Genomic DNA, 21,017 nt, shown 5'->3' on the forward strand with positions numbered 1-21,017 from the left:
ATGGATAAATGAAAAAATTGAATTTTGATGTTTATCTAAAATAAGTAAAATCCATAAGACCTAATGTTACCCATCAAATGTTACGAACCTGAGAAATTTTGCCCAATTTTTGAAAAAGGGGGAAAATGCTATAAATATGTAAATATTACTCACTTTCTTCCTAAGCAAAGGAAACGACAACTAAGATTATGACTTACTATAACAAGATACATCCCATATGGAATCAAAATCCACCAGGTGATGTGGGGCGTAACAAAATAATCTGGTTTGACTTTCCTAGACTTTTCATTTTCCACCTTCATTCCAAAACGAGCTTGCTTTTATCTGCAAAAAAAGACTTTGTTTCTGAATTTAATAGCTGCCTAGGTTAAACATAGTCAATAAAACCAAACATAAAGCTAAATATTTATAAATACAAATACCCATGATACCAAAACTTAACAATCAAGGGAAGACAAGATATTTCTTGTAAATATAAGCAAATGTATCTCTGAAGCTGCAACTAGTTTAGTATCCTTGCCTCCAGTCAAGCCTCCCTGCAATGGAAGTTAACAAAATAGTCAAAAGCAGACATTCTACTTTAATAAACTTTAAAAGCAATCAGCAAAGAGTTCAGGTGGTATCCAGTACCAAGTTTGAAACGATCTGAGGAAAAGTGGTATGCAAGATGGCTTTAAACATAAACATCTTTAAGCTGGAAACTGAACTTTCAAGCTGGAAATTGCTTTAAACTGAAGAGTTCGTTCTCGCTAGTGAGTGAGAACGGGATTCAACTTAACAAATGTGGCTTGCATCCACGGCCACTAAGAACCTAGTTGAGACACACAATTGAGACAACATACCCGATGCAGACCGTTCCTGGCATTGGTGATGCCCAACTTAAATTAATTACAAAATTATTTACAAAAATACAAATTAATTACAGCACCCCTCCCGACTCAAAAAGCCGATTCAAATGCAAAAAATTGATCAGATCAGGGCAGGCCGTCACCAGCCATGGCAACTGAGCCAGCTGCCCCGATTCCCTCACCCCACTCCGCTTGAACGGCTCTGGCCCTATACACCCTTCCTCTGGATCTTAAATGCCCTTAAATCTAATGAACATCTATTGAAACATCTATTGTGTTTTTCTTTTTCTTATGTTCCGTATTGTGTGTGTTTAATTGTGACGGGTTTTTTAATGTTTTTATTCATATATTTCTCATAAGATTGATTAAACGTTATTATTCTGCATCATATATAGTATGTCACCGTTTTTGAGGGGTTTTTTGCTTTTTTTTTGTTTTTTTAAATTCTGGTTTCTCTCTTATTATCTATTTGCCTTGTGTTTAACGAAGCGTTTAATTGTTGCCTTTATTGTTTTATAATTTTATTTTCTTTTACTGCTCCGTCTTCCTGTTTTTGTATGACGGGTTTTCAAATAAATAAATTGAAACATATACACCAGAAATTGGTTTTATTTTAAAATATTTACCACTGTTGAGATTAAATTTTCCACTGTATAGCCGAAATATCTAAGTCTAATGGATAAAATTCTTATTTCCTTAGAAAAGAATCCTCCTTCGTTCAAAATTTAATTTTGTCAATTTTTAAAGACAGGATGCTAACGAAACCAATTACGGGAGTGGCTCGAAAGGTAAGAATTTCTTTTATTGTGAAATCGAGCCAGGATTTCTGACAGTTGCAATTAACTATCATTAACGAAAAGCTATTTATTTTGAGCCAAACTGCCCATAAATTGCAGTGCATAGAGAAGGTAGTATTCAATCAGTAGTGAGACGTAGCGGAAAGATTGAGGGCTACTCAAGCACTCTTACGTATATGAACACCAGCTGAGCCATCCACGGCCTTTGTTTGGCTTTTAAGGATAAGCGGGAAAATGTTGGAAAGAGTCATACGAATGAAAAAGGGAGCAATAAGAATCATTACTTTTTTATGATAACAATGACAGCTCTAGAGAACTTTCGTCCTCAGAGGACTCAATATTAAAAAAAAGAAACTAACTTTGATATATGTTTATATGATATGCTTACTGCTATGTGTTAATTCATTGACACAAATTTAAGAAAAGATATATGAGGTCAAATTAGCCGGAGAATAGAGTGCAATTTTCAAATGTTGTTTTTTGCAATTCTCGTTTTGCACAGAGTGAGTAAGACACTATAAAACGTTTTTCGACTATAGTCAATCAATTATATGAAGTATCAACCCCGTCAACTAGCCGAAGGGTGTATATCCAAGTTTTATTAAACGTCTTGCCGGAGATGTTTTTAGCCAACCAATCAGATCCTTTGAACTGTTTTATTCTTTCATCGGAGTCATCCTTGTGGACCACCTTTGGGTTAAAAAATAGCGAAAAAAATTTACTTTTCGCAGTCGACATCTCACAACGATTTAGATGGATTAATAAGTAGGGGTGGCAAATTGTTAATATTAAGTCTTGTGAAATTAATTTTACTAACTGACCAAAGAACGAGCTGTAATGACTGTATCGAAGAAGCTCAAATAAGGAAGCAATATTGCACAGCAAGCAACTTCTTACACTCAATATTACGGTGGATCAAGCATTGAATCCAAAGAACATATTTAGTGCCATAGTCTAAAAAAAGTAGCTTTTTTGCTTTGTATTGCTAAGAGAACACTCTATTACAAATGTTGCGTATGAAATTTGAAAAAGAAAAACCAAAGTTCAAGAGCTGTCACCATCATAATGTAATGTCGTGTTTTTAGCTGGCAAAGGGCAGGGACGCTATCCCCTGAGTAGTAGGTCATGGTCTACTACCGTTACCCTCGAAATTATACAAGTAAAGTTATGATTTTGTCATTAATAAAACCTCTATTTTGTTTTAAATGTTTTTGATTAGTTTTAATACACTGTGTATTTTCGGTGGGATGTCTATACTGGTGGGGTATTAGTACTATTGCTACTGCTATTAATAACGACTCGTCGCAGCAAAAAAAGCCACAGTTGTGCACACTTCTCTTCATCCCACTATCAATATCCAGCGCAATGTTGCGTTGTTTACTAGTATATAATTCCCTCACGGACTTGAAAGTCATAAGTGCGGAATTCGATTCAGAAACGTAAGTCTGTGAACCAGTGTTTCCATTCTAGGGATTTCCCCCTATAATAGGGATTATTGAGGTCTTCTAGGGGCGAACATTTTCATTTTAGGGTTCGGGGATTTCTACAAGTCTTCTGTATTTTTCAAGGAGTTTCTAGGGTTTCCGTCACAGAAAATCCTCGTCCACCTCGAAAAAAGAAAATGGAACAGAAGTAGTTTTCCGTCCCATTTTTCCAGAAAGCTGATTGTCTGGATGTCTCATAAAGGGAGTTTAGGATCTTTTGGATTGTCGATTCAGAACCGTATTATTTTTTATTCCTTTCCTATGTTGGATACAGCCTCCTAAGAGACGACGACAACAACTATATTGACCAAGAAGGCAAAAGAAGAGGGGTCCGAAATTTTTCAACACTGCAAATCACTTCAAGAGAACCTGGTAAAGGTGCGGATTAGTGACCCCTGTAGTCAATTAAACCAGGACTTGCAGCAAGAAAATAATTGTGTATATCCTCCTTCTACTGGACAGCCCTCTGCATCTTTAGAGCCTATTAGACTGAATAATATATAGTAATAAATAAGATATTCTTATCAGGAGTCCCTTTTCCTGCTCTCTTCTGCACCTTTACTGAAAACTTGGTAAGTTATCCAGATAAGAGCAATTTTTCATGTGATTTTCATTAGAACTTCTAAGCCTTTTCCTCTTTCCACAGCCTCATTGCCTCTTTTTCTGATTTTTGGTAATTGAACTGCAATCAATAGCTACTATTTCCCTCTAGTGACACCAAAAATTGTATAAAATTTGGGATATCAGTTGATCTGTCACCTTGTACTGATATTTTTGAAGATCAAAAACTTTTATGGGATGTTTCCCCCTTTTTAAAAAATAAGACAAATTTTCTTATTATTTTATAATTGTATAATAATTTTCAAAAACTGTATAAAATTTGGGATATCATTTGATCTGTCACCTTGTACCGATATTTTCAAAGATTGTCATTTACAAGATGATTAGTTTAAGGTGATTGAAAGCTAGTTGTACTCATTGATCGCCCCCTGCGTATTCTACTACATAACTGTAAAGTTGCCATATGAAACTAGATTAAGTCACTTCGCTTAAAATAATGAACTTCAAAAAAGACAAAATGAAACAGCTACTGTACATAAAAGCTACCACAAATTTCAGTCTCTTTTGTTCCTTAGAAGTCTTTTTTCCATAATGTATCTACAGCACTAAAGGAATAAAGGCCTGGTTTGTTGTATGTACTATAAAATCTTTATTATATGTTTATAATAAGACAGACTTGCTTTTTTAGCCTGATTGCCTGCCAAGTAAAAAGCTGAAATACTATGCAATATTGACATAGCATAGTTTATTTGTCATTGGATTAACCTTAGCTTAATCAAACAGTTCGTGGCAATGAACTGTAAGTAAGGAGCGACTCGGCTCAATAGTAACCGGAACTCTAGAAATCAGAATTTTAATGTCAATAGATGCATCAAAAGAACCAGCTTATCATGCCGATTCCAAATATGTAAGATTCGTCATGTTCAGAGTTACCCATCAAAAGTTACGAGCCTGAGAAAATTTGCCTGATTTTTGAAATAGGAGGACAACACACCCCTAAAATAAAAGGCATCCTTATGAAAATTACACCATCAAATTCAGCGTACCAAAGAGCCTTACTGCAGAATTTTAAGCTCCTATCTGCAAAAATGAGGAATTTGGCTATTTTGGCCAAAAGACAGATTACAGATACGTGTTTTTTTTTTTTCAAGGGCGATCGTATCGAAATAATGGGCCAAGAAGAACGAGGGTGCATTCAAACGGAAATTAAAAGTTATAGTGCCCTTTTTAAGTGAGCAAAAGATTGGAGGGCAACTGAGCCCCCTCCCACGCCCATTTCCCACAAAACTATATGATGAAATTTTTGAGATAGCCATTTTGTTCAGTATAGTTGAAAGATCAAATAATTATGCCTTTAGGTATAAAAAGAGGCCTGTAGGTTATGAAATTAGCCCGTTTTCTACGTATAAAATTTGTTATTGCGAAGTACACAGACATTTTTTTTTGGGGGGGGGGTTGTATTTGGGGTGGGGGTTTTTATAAGGAGAATCTTCCTTGGGAAGAGAAATTTCTGGGGAGGGGATGAATATTCCAGGGAAAATGTTACACTGGGGGATCTGACAGAATTACAATACGAAATTCTTTTTAACTGCCTTACACTTTCTTTGCCAAATTTTTCATATGGGGAATTATCCAGGGGCTTTTTTCAGCGTGTTTTGGTTCCCGGAAAATAATTTCCACGGAAGGGGGCATTTCTGAAGTGATTGAGAAACCGGTTAGAGATTAAGGTCTTATTAAAATGAAAGAATGCTAAGGAGAATTTTTCAGGCTGAATCGTCCGCAAGCAATTTTACAGGGAAGGAAGGTTCTCAGCAAGGATGGAGCTATCTGGAGGGAATTTGACGGGCAGGGGTGCACTTTACGTTGGATGAAATTTCCACAGAGGAGTGTTCCGTGAGGAGGAGGCGTATATTTCACAGAAGGTAAGCCAGATTTACCGGCATTATTTGAAAAACAAACACAAATCATTCCATATATGAAAGGTTGCCTCCTCCTCAATACCTTGGTCTTTAAGCTGAGGTATGACTGTTTGTCCCAATTTTTTAACAGAGTCTACTGAAACACGGGGGCCGTCTAATTAGAATAGGAAGCTTTTTTAAAAGTGCTAACAGCTTTAGCTTAAAGAGTAAGGTATTGAGGAGGGAGTAATCCTTCATATACGGAATAAATATCCCAAAATTAATATGCAAATTTAGTTTTAATTTTTCTAAACTTAAAACAAACAGAAATTATTCCGTACAGGAAAGTGACTCTCCCCCCCCCTCAAGGCTTCGCTCTTTACGATAAAGTTTCTATTGTTTATAAAAAGTGGAGTTGGGACAAATAGTCAAACTTTAGCATAAAGAGCGAGGCGTCAAGCCCCTTTCACATACAGGATAATTTCAATTCGTGTTAAATTTTAATGTCACTCCCTACTTTCAGTTAAAAAATACCCTTTTTTTATTTAATTTAACTACAAAACAATCACAGAATCTCTTTGTAGAAGTTTAAAGCCGTTATATGCAAATGTTTGGAATCGTAAAACAACAGGGAACTTACCTAAGACAGTGAAATTAGTATAGACCTCAAAAACATTGTGGCTAGTTTGAGAGCAACGGAGACTCTTCAAAGGGGTAATTTTAATACTGAAGTATCGCAACTCTCAATGAGCCTTGATATATATACATGATTAGTTCGAAGAAAGAGACAAGAGGAGGGTGGAGGGAGAAATTGATACGTAATCCTCAGGTCTGTATTCAGGAATTTTGTCTGGGGATTTGTTTTCTTGGGGAGGGGGACAAAAAACTTAAAAACGCACACCAAAAATATGAAATTTATATTTAATCCCTCTCGATTTCTGGGAATATTTCTGATCTTCAAATATTAAACTTCAAAACGAGGAGAATTTATTCTGTATAGGAGGGGGATTGTCCCTTCCTCATCCCTACCTCCGCCTTATGGTCGTAGAAACTTCAGAAGATGCTCGTTCGATCAGAAATTGAGAGTTCTAGTCCTTTCTTTTAAGTCAAAAGTGATTGGAAATCAACCAGCTGCTGGGGGGGGTATTTTCCAGGGATGTATATTCAGCGAATGACTTATTCTAGGAGGGAGGTATTTTCCGCAGGGGTATTTTTCTTGTGAGAAGAGGGGGATTAAACGCCTAGACCGGAAGACAGTGAAAAGGCGAAGGGAATCCAATTAACAGACATAAAGAAGGAGAAATAAATCTGGCTTGAATGGTTTTTGTCGTCCGATTTTCTTAGTTTTTGTGAAAAAAACAGAGTTTTTTTTAATAAATCATCTTAACAGACATTTATATCATTAATTTAAAAAACATAACATTCCAACAAAGTTGAACAAGTAAAGATTCTAACTTGTGTTTTACCAAATGATATCGTTTCGCACTTGTGGAATATATATATATAAAGTTTTTTTTAATTGAAAGCAAAGAGCAACATTATCAAGACTGATTCCTAGAGTTTGGCTTGCTATTGAGCCGCGTCGATCCTCACTTACAGTTCGTTACCATGAACTGTTGGACTGAAAAACTGAGTACGGTGGTTCAGTTTCACGAAGGTTCAGTTACACGAGGGTTCAGTTGTATAGTGGTTCAGTTACACGGGGGTTCAGTTACAAGGGGTTGAGTGGCAAGGGGGTTGAGTTGGTCAAGTGTTCGGTTAAATAGGGTTCAGTTGCAGGAGAGCTCAGTTACATGAAGATTCAGATGCATGGTGGTTCAGTTACACGGGGATTCTATTGTAAGGGGTCTCAGTTGCACAGTGGTTTAGTTACACAGGGGTTCAGTTGCACAGGGGTTCAGTTCCTTGGGGTTTAGTTACACGATGGTTCAGTTGGAATGGAACCATGATTACCATTATGTAGGAAAAATTCAATAAGTTTCTCCCACTCTTTTTGAACTCAACTGAGCAAACCAATGATCTGCTGCAAAAACATTAGCATATGTTCTATTTATCGTGACTTTTTCATTCCTTCTCAACTTTTAACCAAAGAACATTTGCTACAAATCAAGGGGGATTGATATTCTAGGATAGAACGGTCAAAATAAACAAAATATTAACTTTATATAGCGGTTTTATTGTATCCTGATGTAGTAGGTCCACACTGCTAATCGCATCAACGTTAACGGTTCACTAAAGACGTGTTTTATTTAATTTCAAAGATTGTATCCTTGATGCCTGATATTTTTCAAGTTAGTGTGGGAGATAGCGATAGTGAAGAATCCAATTCTAACGTTTTACTCTCCTCAGCTTATAAAACTCCTCCAAAGAAAGGACAGATGAAATGGAAACCTGCACAAAAGTTCTACCTCTGAGATTCAATACTCCCAAAAGTTCGTTTATTCATGGATGAGTCACCCACAATTCAAGGGATGGTTAAAGAAAAGAACTTACATCTTGGATATTGTGGAGTATGCAATATTAATCTCAAGCTAGGAAAAAGCGGAGAGTCAGAGCTTATGAAGCACTCCAACACAAAGAGGGATGTGTCAAACATTGAAACAGAGGGGTCCACATCGAATACTCTTGATCATTTTTTACGAGGGGGTTCCCTGACCAGACAAAGCTTCATGAGGCAATAATCTGCAGTTTTCTAGTTGAAAATGACTTGGCTATTTCTAAGATCGAGTTTTTCGTAGCCTTTTATGATTCTGCAGGCAGGGCAGACTCGACGACTTTCCTTCACAGATGCTGTGGACAGAATTTTAGAAAATTTGGATGCTCTAAGTGCCTACTAAAGACTTCTACTTGTCGAGGATCCAACAAAGTTCAATGAGCTTGTATACACAAATCCAAACCCAGTCATCAAGTGAGTGTTTGAATTTGCTACCATTGGATTGGGATTGCTTATTGAATTTAATGTAGCTTTTCAAGCTGACAACCACTGTTTTATCGCCTGCAACTACAGACTGAATCCCTTACCAAGAACTGCTTATGAGCTTCACGAAGAAAGACTATGTGAAGTCAACGAAGGCATTACAACTTAATATAAATGACCCAAGTGTTTACCATCCCCTCGAAAGTATTTATTTGGGTTCAACTGGGCAGGACTCTCTGTTGACACTAAAATAAGATCCTGGTGTGCCCCATGACGCAGTTGAAAAGATCTTCATCCACTGACCTGCTAACGCAGCCAATTAATCACTCTGATAGTCCATGCGTAATAGAAAACAGAATTGGAATGTATCTCTCTTACTTAATCTATTTCGCCTTACTGCATTTTACTACATGAATGTGAACAATGCCTAAGTATTATTTCATATTTTACCTTTTCTGTATTATTCAAAGTACATTTTAAGCAATTCTCTGTCAAATTTTCAAAATTGCAATTTTCCTATTTTCAGTTACCTTTGACAGATAAGTTTGTTTTTATTATTATTATTAACATAAACACAACTCATTACGATATCAAGCCAAAACAAAAATTAATACTTCAAAAAGTGGCTGGTTGGATAACATTCATGCCAATTCATCGTGTCAGTTCAATTAAAAACGGGAGTGCGGCAAGAAATGTAATAGAGAAGGAAAAAATAATAGCAAAGAAAAAAAATATCTTCATACGGTCCAGAATGTGAAACCTGGCACCGGAATCTATGAATCGACACGTAACTTAACTAGACGATAAATACAAAGCATCGTTTTAAACGTCAAAAGTAAACATGTTGGCATGAGTAAAAGTAATAAGTTGCAAAATAAGTCGTCTTGAACGAATGATATTAAAAGTCAGCATAAAGAGGCTTTACTAGTGATTTGGAAAGAAGTCAGAAAATGGGAAAACTTTCAGGATTTTGGTATTAAAAAGAAGATTTCTAGGGATTTTTCCACCAGTCTTTTAGGGATTTCAAAAAAAATTGAAGTAAAAAAATGCTGTGAAATGTGACCCGGTAAAACCTGATAACTCTTCTGAGTCACGAACGTGGTGTTTTATCCAAAAGTGTTATATAATGATTTAACTGGTCATAGGACTGGAGCTCTTGAGTTGAATTCTAGATTTAGCTCATGATTTTTCAAACAAAGCTAGCAAAGGTTTGTCTAACAAGGTACGTATAAACGCAATGAAGTCACTAAGTCGGACCAACGAGATTTGCTAAATGATTGTTCAAGTCTGATACTTAATTCAACTAAGCTTCCTTGTTGATCAAAAGGACCACTATATATACTGTGTAAAATTCACGGTTATTTAGAGGGGGGAGGAGGAGCTTCAAAACTTTCCTTTCAACTGGCTTGATATTTATACCCATATTTTTCGAAGAAAACTCGAAAAAGAAAAGAAAATAAAATTTATAGATACAACAAGAAATTCATTACTTTTAGAAGGATGGGGGGAGGAGGGAGATTAAACCATCTTTTACCAGCATTCTAACTCTTATGTTCATATTACAGATCTTATCAAACATTTCTTGGTAACGAACTATAAGTAAGGAGCAACCGGGCTTAATACTAACCGAAATTCTAAAAAACGGATTTTTTTAAACTAATAGATACACAAAAAGAATATAACTTTTATGCTGATTTTAAATATATAAGTTTCATCAAGTTTAGTCCTACCCATCAAAAGTTACGAGCCTAAGAAAATTTGCCTTATTTTCGAAAAAGAAGGGAAAATCTTAAAAAATTACACCATCAGGTTCAGCGTATCAGAGAGCCATGCTGTGTAGGTTTCAAGCTCGTATCTGCACAAATGTGGAATTTTGTATTTTTTGCCAGAAGAAAGTGAGGGATGCATATTTATTTGTTTTTTTTTCCAGGGGTGATCGGATCGATCCAGTGGTCCTGGAATTTGCAAGAGGGCTAATTCGAACGGAAATTAAAAGTTCTAGTGCCCTTGATAAGTAACCAAAAAATTGGAGGGCAACTAGGCCCCCTCCCACGCTTATTTTTTGCCAAAGTCACAGCATCAAAATTTTGAGATAACCATTTTGTTCAACATAGTCGAAATATCTAATAACTATGTCTTTGAGGACGAGTTAATCCCCCACAGTCCCCGGGGGAAGAGCTGCAAGTTATGAACTTTTCCCATTGTTCTGCATATAGTACTTGTTATTGGTTGACTTTTTATGGTGGGGGGAGCGGGGGGATGGGGTTACGTGGGAGGATTTTTCCATGGGGAAGATAATTTCTATGAAGGGGGCGATGGGCATCCCAGTATTATTCAAAAACGATTAGAAATTAAATTTAAAAAATTTTCAACTGAAAGTAAGGAGTAACATTAAAAATTAAAACGAACAGAAATCATTACGTACATGAGGGAATTCGCCCCCTCGTTAATACCTCGTTGTTTACGCTAAAGTATTTATAGTAATTTCAAAAGAACTATTTATTCTAATTAAACGGCCTTTGTGATTCAGGGTTCATTCTTAAAGAATTGGAACAAAATTCGAACTTTAGCGTAAAGAGGGAGGTATTGACGAGGAGGTAAACCCCTTGTTTACGCTAAAGTTCGAATCTTGTAAAATAATGGCCGGCACAAGCAATAATTTGTTTGTGTTATTTTCCAGCTAATCTTAGCATTTAGTCTTAGCTTAAGCAGCTTCATAACTATGATTTTCATGTGATAATAAACCAAAGATATTATATGTTAAGCTTGTGGTTGTTATTAAATAAAAAAAAAAAAACAGTTTTTTCCAACTGAAAGTGAGATATACCATTAAAAATTAAAAACGAACCTAAATTATTACGTATATCTTTGAAAGATCTTTTCTTTCGTTTATTTCAGTCATTTGAGAATTGCTCAACTTGTGACTCTCATTTTCAAAAAAATAGTTTCGACCTGTTTGGCCGTTTTGTTACTATGCCTTACAAAATTAATTCTGCAAATATCACTAGTTTAAGTTACGTGGGAGAATCTTTCCGTGGAGAAATTTCTCGTGGGGAAAGAAAATTTTCCATAGAGGGGGAGCGGGATTTCCCAACGTTATTTAAATTAAATAAAAAACTAGTTTTTTAAAACTTAAAAAGAACAGAAAATATTGCATAAATGAGATGGATTGCCTTTCCTCAGTAGCTCATTCTTACGCTAATGTTTCTTTTTTAACTTTTAAAAGAGGCTATTGTTCTAATGAAATAGCCTTTGTGATTCAGGAGTCATTCTTAAACAACTGAAACAAAAATCAATCTTAGATTATTCTAAGGTTATTATTAGTTTAAAAAAGTAAAAATAATATGCAAATTTCGTTTTAATCATTCATGTACGGCGACCCAAATTCAAAACCTGAATTAATTCAAAACGTTCAGAAATTAAATAAAAAAAAGTTTTTTTAAACTGAAAATTAGGAGCGATATTAAAATTTAAAACGAACAGAAATTATTCCGTATATGAAAGGGGCTTTCCCCTCATCAATGCCCCGCTCATTACGCTAAAGTTTTTTATTGAAAAAGAGTCAAACTTTAGCGTAAAGAGCGGGGCGTTGAGGAGGAGATAGCCCCTTTCATATACGAAGTAATTTCTGTTTGTTTTAAGTTTTAGTGTCACTCCTTACTTTCAGTTAAAAAAGCTTTTTTTTTATTTAATCATATTATAAGATAAAATAAAAATCCGAGGACGATCCTTCCGGAAGGACTTTTTACATTCCTATGTGAACAGTTACCTTTTCTATTTAGTTGCAGTTCATTTATATATATATATATATATATATATATATATATATATATATATATATATATATACATATAAAAATACTGTGATTCTTTCAGGCGATTCGGGCACTTTAAAGAAAAAAATGGACTCATTAATTATACTATTTAGCTCTACAGATAGCATTGTAAACATAAATCAGTCCTTTATTTATGTCTAAGGAAACACAATTTGCCGTTGCCTAGCTTTCCGCCTGATTTGATATTTTTCCCTACTTTACATCAATCGTTAATATATTACCAGGAATTTGAATAGAAATGGCAAAAAAAGGTCATGGTAAAAAAAAGCAAAGTAAAAACTTAAAAGTCGTGGTGTTAGAAAGCAACATGATCTTCATCAGAGGAAAGACAAGAGATTTTTCAAGCACCTTTTTTAAATCATAGTTTTCTAGTTAACTGACGCTAAGTATTTTCGAATTTTCATTAAAAAAAATAAGAAAAATTAAAATCTTTATTTTTATATCCCTATAACAAAAAAACGCGGCAAATCTGATTCAGGTGATTCTGAAAACCCCTTTTATTCAAGTCAGAACAGGAACCCTTTGCACAAAAGGCCTGCAATGGAAAGTAATGTTGTGCAACTGAGGCAAATTTAAAATATCACTGACAATATAAGAGTGATTTTTCAACAATATTTTCAGCATGTTACTGAATTTATCTTTCCTCCAATAGCAGGAGTCTTCAACGTCTTTCTGTGCAGAGGACAATGTTCAGAACTTCAATTGAGTACTGTAAGCAAAACCTTTCAAACGATTTCCCCCAGACGAAGTCGTTTATCTAACAGATTTTGATTTACCAGCCTAAAAGCAAAACTATGCAATCCACGTGATTTAAATTCGAAACATTACATGAAACTGAGATATTTTCTCCAGACAGAGAATACCAAGCCACCTTTGGCCTTTGGCAAGAAATCTAGACAAGATAAAAGAAATTAATCCTTAGTTAATATGATGGAAAAACATCTAATAGTACTAGTGTTTAATTTATGATTAATAATTACGCTAAATAAAGGCAGAAATCTGAGGTAAAACCAAAGCAAGTTAGACTTTTCCGAAGAATCGACCACTAGATTCCTTGATAGGCACCAGAGAGGTGGTCATAGAACTAGAGGTAGACTCGGATCCACGGAGATAAACTTGACCTACTTTGACTTAGGTTTCTTGCCGGGTGCTGCTCGGTACAGAGAGTGACGGCTGCTCTCTCCATTCGCTTCAGTCCATGGCAGGTGTTTGTGCTTGTTCGGTCTAATGTTTGCCATCGCCAGAAACTCGGACAGGCGGTCGGACCCTTGTTTCTTCGTTCGGCCGCGAGGCCACTTCCAACCGGCTTTCGTAGGGTCGTCTTGACGGGTAAATGCAGGCACATTCTAAGTAGGTATCCAAACCATCCTAAGGTGCTCTCGGCTGCTACTGCCGAAAAACTAAAAACTGCCTGGTGACCTACAGCAGCTTCTCGTTACTCACGACGTCAAACCACCACAGAACTTTGATCCTTCTCAGGCAAATAGACCACAAAGGTCTCTTTACAAGGGAGGTTTAAACCAGAGGAATATTAAAAATATAGGTTTTAGCCTTCTGGCGTACAGAGATATTGGGGGAGTGAGAGGTGATTTTTTAGATACTGCATCTAATATACCTGAATTCACCGAAATGCAAAAGCTCTTTCTCTAAGAATCTTCTGCTAATGTCAAACGGTTTTTTAACATGCTTAGATCTGTGAGAATGGGTATTAGGGTCAGAATTAGGAATAGGAGGTTTTGATCCCCTCCTCCCTCCCGAGAAAATAATGGAATCTATTTTGCACCACTTAAAGAATGAATTAAATATAGTCATCACTTAAAGCAGAGTTTTATTCTTTTGATGAACATTGGTCGAAAAACACACTAAGTTTCACAAAATGTGGATATGTGGTACGACGACAGAGAAGACGATTATACGCTCCTTCCTTCCCTCAAAAATATTCATGAATTTAACGCAGTATCCATACCATCCCTTTAAGCCAAATCTGTTTGCTCTTCGACGGACTCACCCTCTCCCTACTGAAATATTTGTCTGCAAGAGTGCCTTATTACGACCTAAGAAACACCGTTTCTCTGATAAGAAACACCGACATCTTGCTATCTTTCAACAAACCTCTCTGGTCCTTGGAGTCCAACTTACTCACCTTATAGGAATTTCATACTATTCGAAATACTTATTCACTTTATAGGAATTTCATGCTATTCCAAATGCTTTAGTGCCAAAATAGTGATGTTTATTCACGACAATTTCAGAAAATTTCTTTGTTTTTGTATCATACGTGCCGCTTTTTTGTGTCACATCGCATGTAGCATACCTGTTCCGCATGCCTATCAAAATGTCTCTCCGGTTAAGTTACATCTTGATCCCAATTTTTTCTTTCGTGACTCATCCGGAGTAGCATTTCTCCTTGAATTATTTTTAGGTATATCTTTAAACTGAGTTCAAATTTTTGTAAACCTTACCTTAATCTATATTAAGGGGGATGCGCTACCTCATCTAAAAGTAAAGTAAATGGGGTTTAATCTAAAAGTAAAGGGGATCCGCTGCCTCAAAGAGTCACCCTATATCGTCCATTTTAAACTTTTTGGTGTATTGGCCAAACTATTTATAATCGACTGGGCGGTCTTGCCATAACTTGGACAAGAGATCCAAACAAATGACTGACAACTAAATTCGTATTACGTATTACGTAATTTGTGTTACGTATATTTATTACTAACAAAAACGTTCGTAAAAAATAAAAATTCTTGTTGCATTTTTAAGTAGCCAGAAATTGGAAGACAACTAGGCCTCCTCCCTCACCCCTTTGTTTCATCAAAATCGTCCGATCAAAACTAAGAGAAAGCTATTTAGCAAAAAAAAACTAATGTGCAAATTTCATTTTAATTATTCATGTGCGGTGAGCCAAAATCAAAATATGCATTAATTCAAAAACGTTCAGAAATTAAATAAAAAAAAACTTTAGCTGCAAGTAAGGAGCGACATTAAAACTTAAAACGAACAGAAATTGTTCCGTATATAAAAGAGGTTGTCTCCTCCTCAACGCCTCGCTCTTTACGCTAAAATTTTTAATTGTCTTAAAAAGTAGAGTTGTGACAAAGACTCAAACTTTAGCGTAAATGAGATTGGTTCGGAGATTCCGAAAAAATTCATTAAGCACCCACTCGTAAGTTAAAAATACCTCACTTTTTTTCTAATTTTTCCTCTCCCTTCAGCCCCCCAGATGGTCGAATCGGAGAAAACGACTATATCAAGTCAATTTGCGCAGCTCCCTGACACGCCTACCAATTTTCATCGTCCTAGCATGTCCAGAAGCACCAACATCACCAAAGCACTGAACCCACCCCCTGGCTCCCCCAAAGAAAGCGGATCCAGTACGGTTACGTCAATCACGAATCTAAGACATTTGCTTATTCTACCCACCAAGTTTCATCCCGACCTCGTCAGTCTAAGCGTCCTCCCAGATTTACAGTTTCCCCTCCAACTCCCCCAATGTCAACAGATCTAGTCGGGATTTGAAATAAGAGCTCTGAGATACGAGTTCCTTCTAAATATCAAATTTCATTAGGATCTGGTCACCCGTTCTTAAGTTAAAAATACCTCAATTTTTCTAATTTTTCCAAATCAACGCCCCCCAGCTCCTACAAGGAGAACAGATCCGTTCCAATTATGTCAATCACGTAACTAGGACTTGTGCTTATTCTTCCCATTAAAATTCATCCTGATCTCTCCACTCCAAGCGTTTTCCAAGATTTCCGGTTTCCAAGATTTCTGTTTCCCCCACCAGCCCTCTATGTCCCCGGATCCGATTCGAATTGAAAATGGAGCATCTGAGACATATGATCCTTCTATACATCAAGTTTCATTAAGATCCGATCACCCATTCGTAAGATAAACATACTTCAATTTTCACGTTTTCCTAGAATTCCGGTTTCCCCCTCCAACTCCACCAATATCACCGGATCTGGTTGGGATTTAAAATGAGAGCTCTAAAGCACGAGCTCCTTCTAAATATCAAATTTCATCAAGATCCGATCATCCGTTCGTAATTTACAGATACCTTATTTTTTCTAATTTTTCCGAATTACCCCCCCCCCCCCCAACTCCACCAAAGAGAGCGGATCCGGTCCGGCTATGTCAGTCACGTATCTTGGACTTGTGCTTATTCTTCCCACCAAGTTTCATCCTGATCTCTCCGCGTTAAGTGTTTTCTAAGATTCCCCCCCCCCCCCAATGGCACAGGATTCAGTCGGGATTAAAAATAAGAAATCTGAGTTTCTAAATATGAAATTTCATTAAGATCTGATCAATCCTTCGTAAGTTTAAAATACCTAATTTTTTCTAATTTTTCAGAATTAGCCCTCCCCCAACTCCCCCAAAGAAAGCGGATTCGTTTCAGTTAAGTCAATAACGTATCTAGGACGTCTGCTTATTTTTCCCACCAAGGTTCATCCCGATCCCTCAACTCTAAGCGTTTTCCAAGATTTTATGCACTCCCCTCAACTTTCCCCGACGTCACCAGATCCGGTCGGGATTTAAAATAAGAGCTCTAAGACATCCTTCTAAATATCAAATTTTATTAAGATGCGATCACCCATTCGTAAGTTAGAAATTCCTCAATTTTTAAAATTTTTCCAAATCAACACCCCCCAGCTCCTCCAAAGAGAACAGATCAGTTCCAATTATGTCAATCACGTATCAATAACTTGTGCTTATTCTTCCTATCAAGTTTCATCCCGATCTCTCCACTCTAAGCGTTTTCCAAGATTTCTGTTTTCCCCCTCCAACCCAATATATCCCCGGATCCAACTCGAATTGAAAATGGAGCATCTGAGACATAAGATCTTTCTATATATCAAGTTTTATTAAGATCCGATCACCTATTCGTAAGATAAAGATACCTCAATTTTCACGTTTTGCAATAATTCAGGTTTTCCCCTCCAACTCCCCCCAATTTCATCGAATCTGGTTGGGATTTAAAATAAGAGCTCTAATGCACAAGATCCTTCTAAATATCAAATTTCATTAAGATCTGATCACCCGTTCGTAAGTTACAAATACCTCACTTTTTCTAATTTTTCCGAATTACTCCCTCCCCCCCAACTCCACCAAAGAGGGCGAATTCAGTCCGGTTGTGTCAGTCACGTATCTTGGACATGTTTTTATTCCTCCCACCAAGTTTCATCCTAATCTCTGCGCTTTATATGTTTTCCGAGATTTCCGGTCACAAGGGCCGTTTACGACTAATCGGAACAATAATAAGTTTTTTTTTAAAGCACTGAAAAACGTCAGCATGAAGAGGAAGGTATCAAGAATGGGGCTACCTTTTTCATAGATTGAATAATTTCTGTTCATTTCAATCTTGCTCCGTACTTTCAATTTAATCATCAAGTAAAATTCGTATGTAACCAGACTTTGTGGACACCCTGTATAATTAATTACTTTTTTCTGATATGACATTTGGCGTTCATTGCAAGTTACCAGAACCTTTTTGCAAGTGTTTTCTTTCTATCAAATTTTTAGAAATAAGAAAGACAGGCATACTTTAGTAAGTGACTTCCAAAAGATACAGAGAGCCAAATTATTTACTTATTTGTTTTTTTCTTTTAAATTTCTTTTGAGTTTTTTTAAAACCTTATAAGTAATTAACGGTCAATAAATGAAGGTCTTAGTCCTTAGGGCCGTAAGGAGTGGATTTCTCAAAACTTTTCAGAATGTACTTTTTTTCCTTTCGAGTTCCAATTATGTAATATTTTATTACATACTGTTTGAAAATATGAAGCTACTACCGTCATCTCCCGAGTAACGATATATGCACTCACAATGATCCCCACAGAGGGTTGCTCCCCCGAGAGTTCATGTTATGTGCCCCCCCAAGACCAATCAGCATAAAAAAAAAATTATTCGCAAATACATGGTTTTACAACATGATGATCTGTCAAAACTTGGCTGGGACACCTTGCCTATATTCCGATTGTCCTTGCACCTCGTGCGTTTGGTAAACCTTTCACTCACTTTGTAACTAAATGAAAAATTTGTCAATCGATGTAAAAAAAACCGGGTATCTGACTTCCAAAATGGCTGGTACCGTAGGCGACCGGTTTTTTAAATTTACCACTCGACAGCGGCAATGAACACATTAAAGACGGCAAAAAGGGTAACGGAACAAATAAGGCCATCTACTACGTTGATAGAAAACAAAACAGGGCAGGATTCTTACAGACTGTATAGCGAAAAATTACACATGTTTTTCGTTGGTCACATGAAAAAAAAAAGAAAAAAAAGATACGACAATGGTAAGGATAATCAAAAATAAAGAAAGGAAAAAACATTTATATGTTAAAAACTAGTTACCTATGCCATATTTAAGGTCAGCCATCCTTCAATTCAGCCCATTGTCGGATCCAGAGGGGCAAGGGACCCCGGGCCACCCCAGATTTTTTTTTGGCACCCTCATTCCATGTTTTTGTTCTGTTTTTCACTCTTTTTTTTTAAATAAATGTGTCAATTTGGTCAATTATTGGTGCCCTTGCCAAAATGGCACCCCCCTAAGGTTTTGCTTATTGATGTTCTTGTCACATTGGGCCCCCAAGATTTTACTCTAGATCTGCCACTGGATCCAGCCTTCTTTTGTTCACCCAAAATCAACCAAGCATAAAACACTCTTTCGCATGTACAACAAAGACCTACGATACCTTAAAGCTCCTTTACAAACAGAGTGGTCGGACATCGTCGCAACCACAAACTGCAGAAACGAATAGAGACTCTTCTTGGACATCTCGCGGAACTCAGGAGGCACTTAAGGATCTAAAGTAAAGCTCAAAGAAAAAAAAAAAAATAGGATTTTTTTTTTGTATACAGGTGTCCACAGTCGAAGGAAATTAAAACCATTCATTTTGCCGACGGCTGGAAACATTTCCAGAAGAAACGGCCAACATCTCATGAAAAGAAAAAAGAAAAAAAATAATTAAAGCAGGAAGACAAGAGCTAAAGGTGCTACATTACATCTAAAACTAGGGGTACTCACAGAGATCCCTTTCTAAGAGGGTGAGGAGGAATAGGCAATAAAAAAATCTTTGCACAGGAAAACCATATATCGCTTGGATTAGCCATGGGGAGTCAAATTCGTCAAAATAGGAAAAAAAAACGACCTATGTGAAAATTATAGGAATCTATTAAAAATTTCATGGGATTCAAGAAAGTTTAAGACAGGAGGGGTCCTCGCTCGTCCAATTTTTAAAGGGGTACCACATCTAGTCCCACCAACTCATTCCTCGTTATTTTGATCAATGTTGAAATGCATTTGTACGCTATTAAATAAAAAAAAAAACTAATTTTTTTAGCTGAAAGTAAGGAGCGACATTAAAACTTAAAACGAACAGAAATTACTCCGTATATGAAATGGGTTGTCCCCTCCGCAATCCCTCGCTCTTTACGCTAAAGTTTGACTCTGCCACAATTCTACTTTTTAAAACAATTAAAAGCTTTAGCGTAAAGAGCGAGGGATTGCGGAGGGGACAACCCATTTCATATACGGAGTAATTTCTGTTCGTTTTAAGTTTTAATGTCGCTCCTTACTTTCAGCTAAAAAAAATAGTTTTTTTTATTTAATTTCTGAACGTTTTTGAATTAATGCATGTTTGGTTTTGGCTCTCCGCACATAAATTATTAAAATGAAATTTGTATATTAATTCTTTTTTGGCTAAATGGCTTTCTCTTAGTTTTGATCAGACGATTTTGAAAAATAAGGGGTGGAGAAGGAGGCCTAGTTGCCCTCCAATTTTTCGGTTAATTAAAAAGGCAACTAGAACTTTTAATTTTTAACGAACGTTTTTATTAGTAAAAAATATACGTAACTTAAGAATTAACTTACGTAACAAACTTTCATAACCTTATATTTTTATTATGTATACGAGGGGGTTTGTACCCTCATTAATACCCCGCTCTTTACACTAAATCGTAAGTTTTGTCCCAATTCTTTAAGAATGACCTCTGAATCAGAAAGGCCGTAGAATAAATAGTTGAAATTACTAAAAATACTTTAGCATAAAAAGCGAGGTATTTATCTCCTCCTAAATACCTCGCTCTTTATGCTAAAGTATTTTTAGAACCCCTCATATGCGTAATAATCTCTGTTCGTTTTAAGTTTCAATGCTACTCCTTCCTTTCATTTGAAAAAAGTTTTCATGTTTATTTTTCATTGTTTTCTTATAGTAATGCTAGAAAATCCTGCGCCCTTTTCATGAATTTTCCTTCCCCCATGACAGATTCCTCCAAGGAAAGATCCTCCAACATAGCCCCCTCTCCTCATATCACCCCCAAACAAAATAAAATCCCCCTGAAAACGTCTGTACACTTCCCAATAACCATTACTATATGTAAACACTGGTCAAAGTTTGTAACTTGCAGCCCCTCCCCCAGGGATTGTGGGGGAGTAAGTCATCCCCAAAGACATAGTTATAATGGTTTTCGACTATGTTGAACAAATGGCTATCTCAAAATTTTGATCCGTTGACTTTGGGAAAAAAATGAGTGTGGGAGGGGGCCTAGATGCCCTCCAACTTTTTTGGTAACTTAAAAAGGGCACTAGAACTTTTCATTTCCGTTAGAATGAGCCCTCTTGCGATATTCTAGGACCACTTGGTCGATATGATGTCCCCTGGAAAAAAAAAAAACA

At 36.4% G+C, this 21,017-nt stretch overlaps 1 protein-coding gene across 6 annotated transcripts in view; it reads right to left on the reverse strand.

The window, feature by feature from the left end:
* Window positions 1-18,364, reverse strand: part of LOC136029873 (uncharacterized) — a 42,672-nt gene extending 24,308 nt beyond the window's left edge. Inside the window, exons 1-2 of one of the 6 annotated variants that reach the window (XM_065708337.1) lie at window positions 18,255-18,364; window positions 198-324 (exon numbers count right to left, since the gene is read on the reverse strand). In XM_065708337.1, coding sequence (XP_065564409.1) covers window positions 198-302 — 105 coding nt within the window. In that variant the 5' untranslated portion in view covers window positions 303-324; window positions 18,255-18,364. Of the gene's footprint in view, window positions 1-197; window positions 338-13,062; window positions 13,195-18,254 lie in introns of those variants that run through there. The other 5 variants (XM_065708341.1, XM_065708340.1, XM_065708336.1 and 2 more) reach the window with 5 other exon arrangements.
* Between the last annotated feature and the right edge of the window lie 2,653 nt (window positions 18,365-21,017).

Source organism: Artemia franciscana, chromosome 8 (genome assembly GCF_032884065.1).
Source record: "Artemia franciscana chromosome 8, ASM3288406v1, whole genome shotgun sequence".
Classification (NCBI taxonomy): Eukaryota; Metazoa; Arthropoda; class Branchiopoda; order Anostraca; family Artemiidae; genus Artemia; species Artemia franciscana.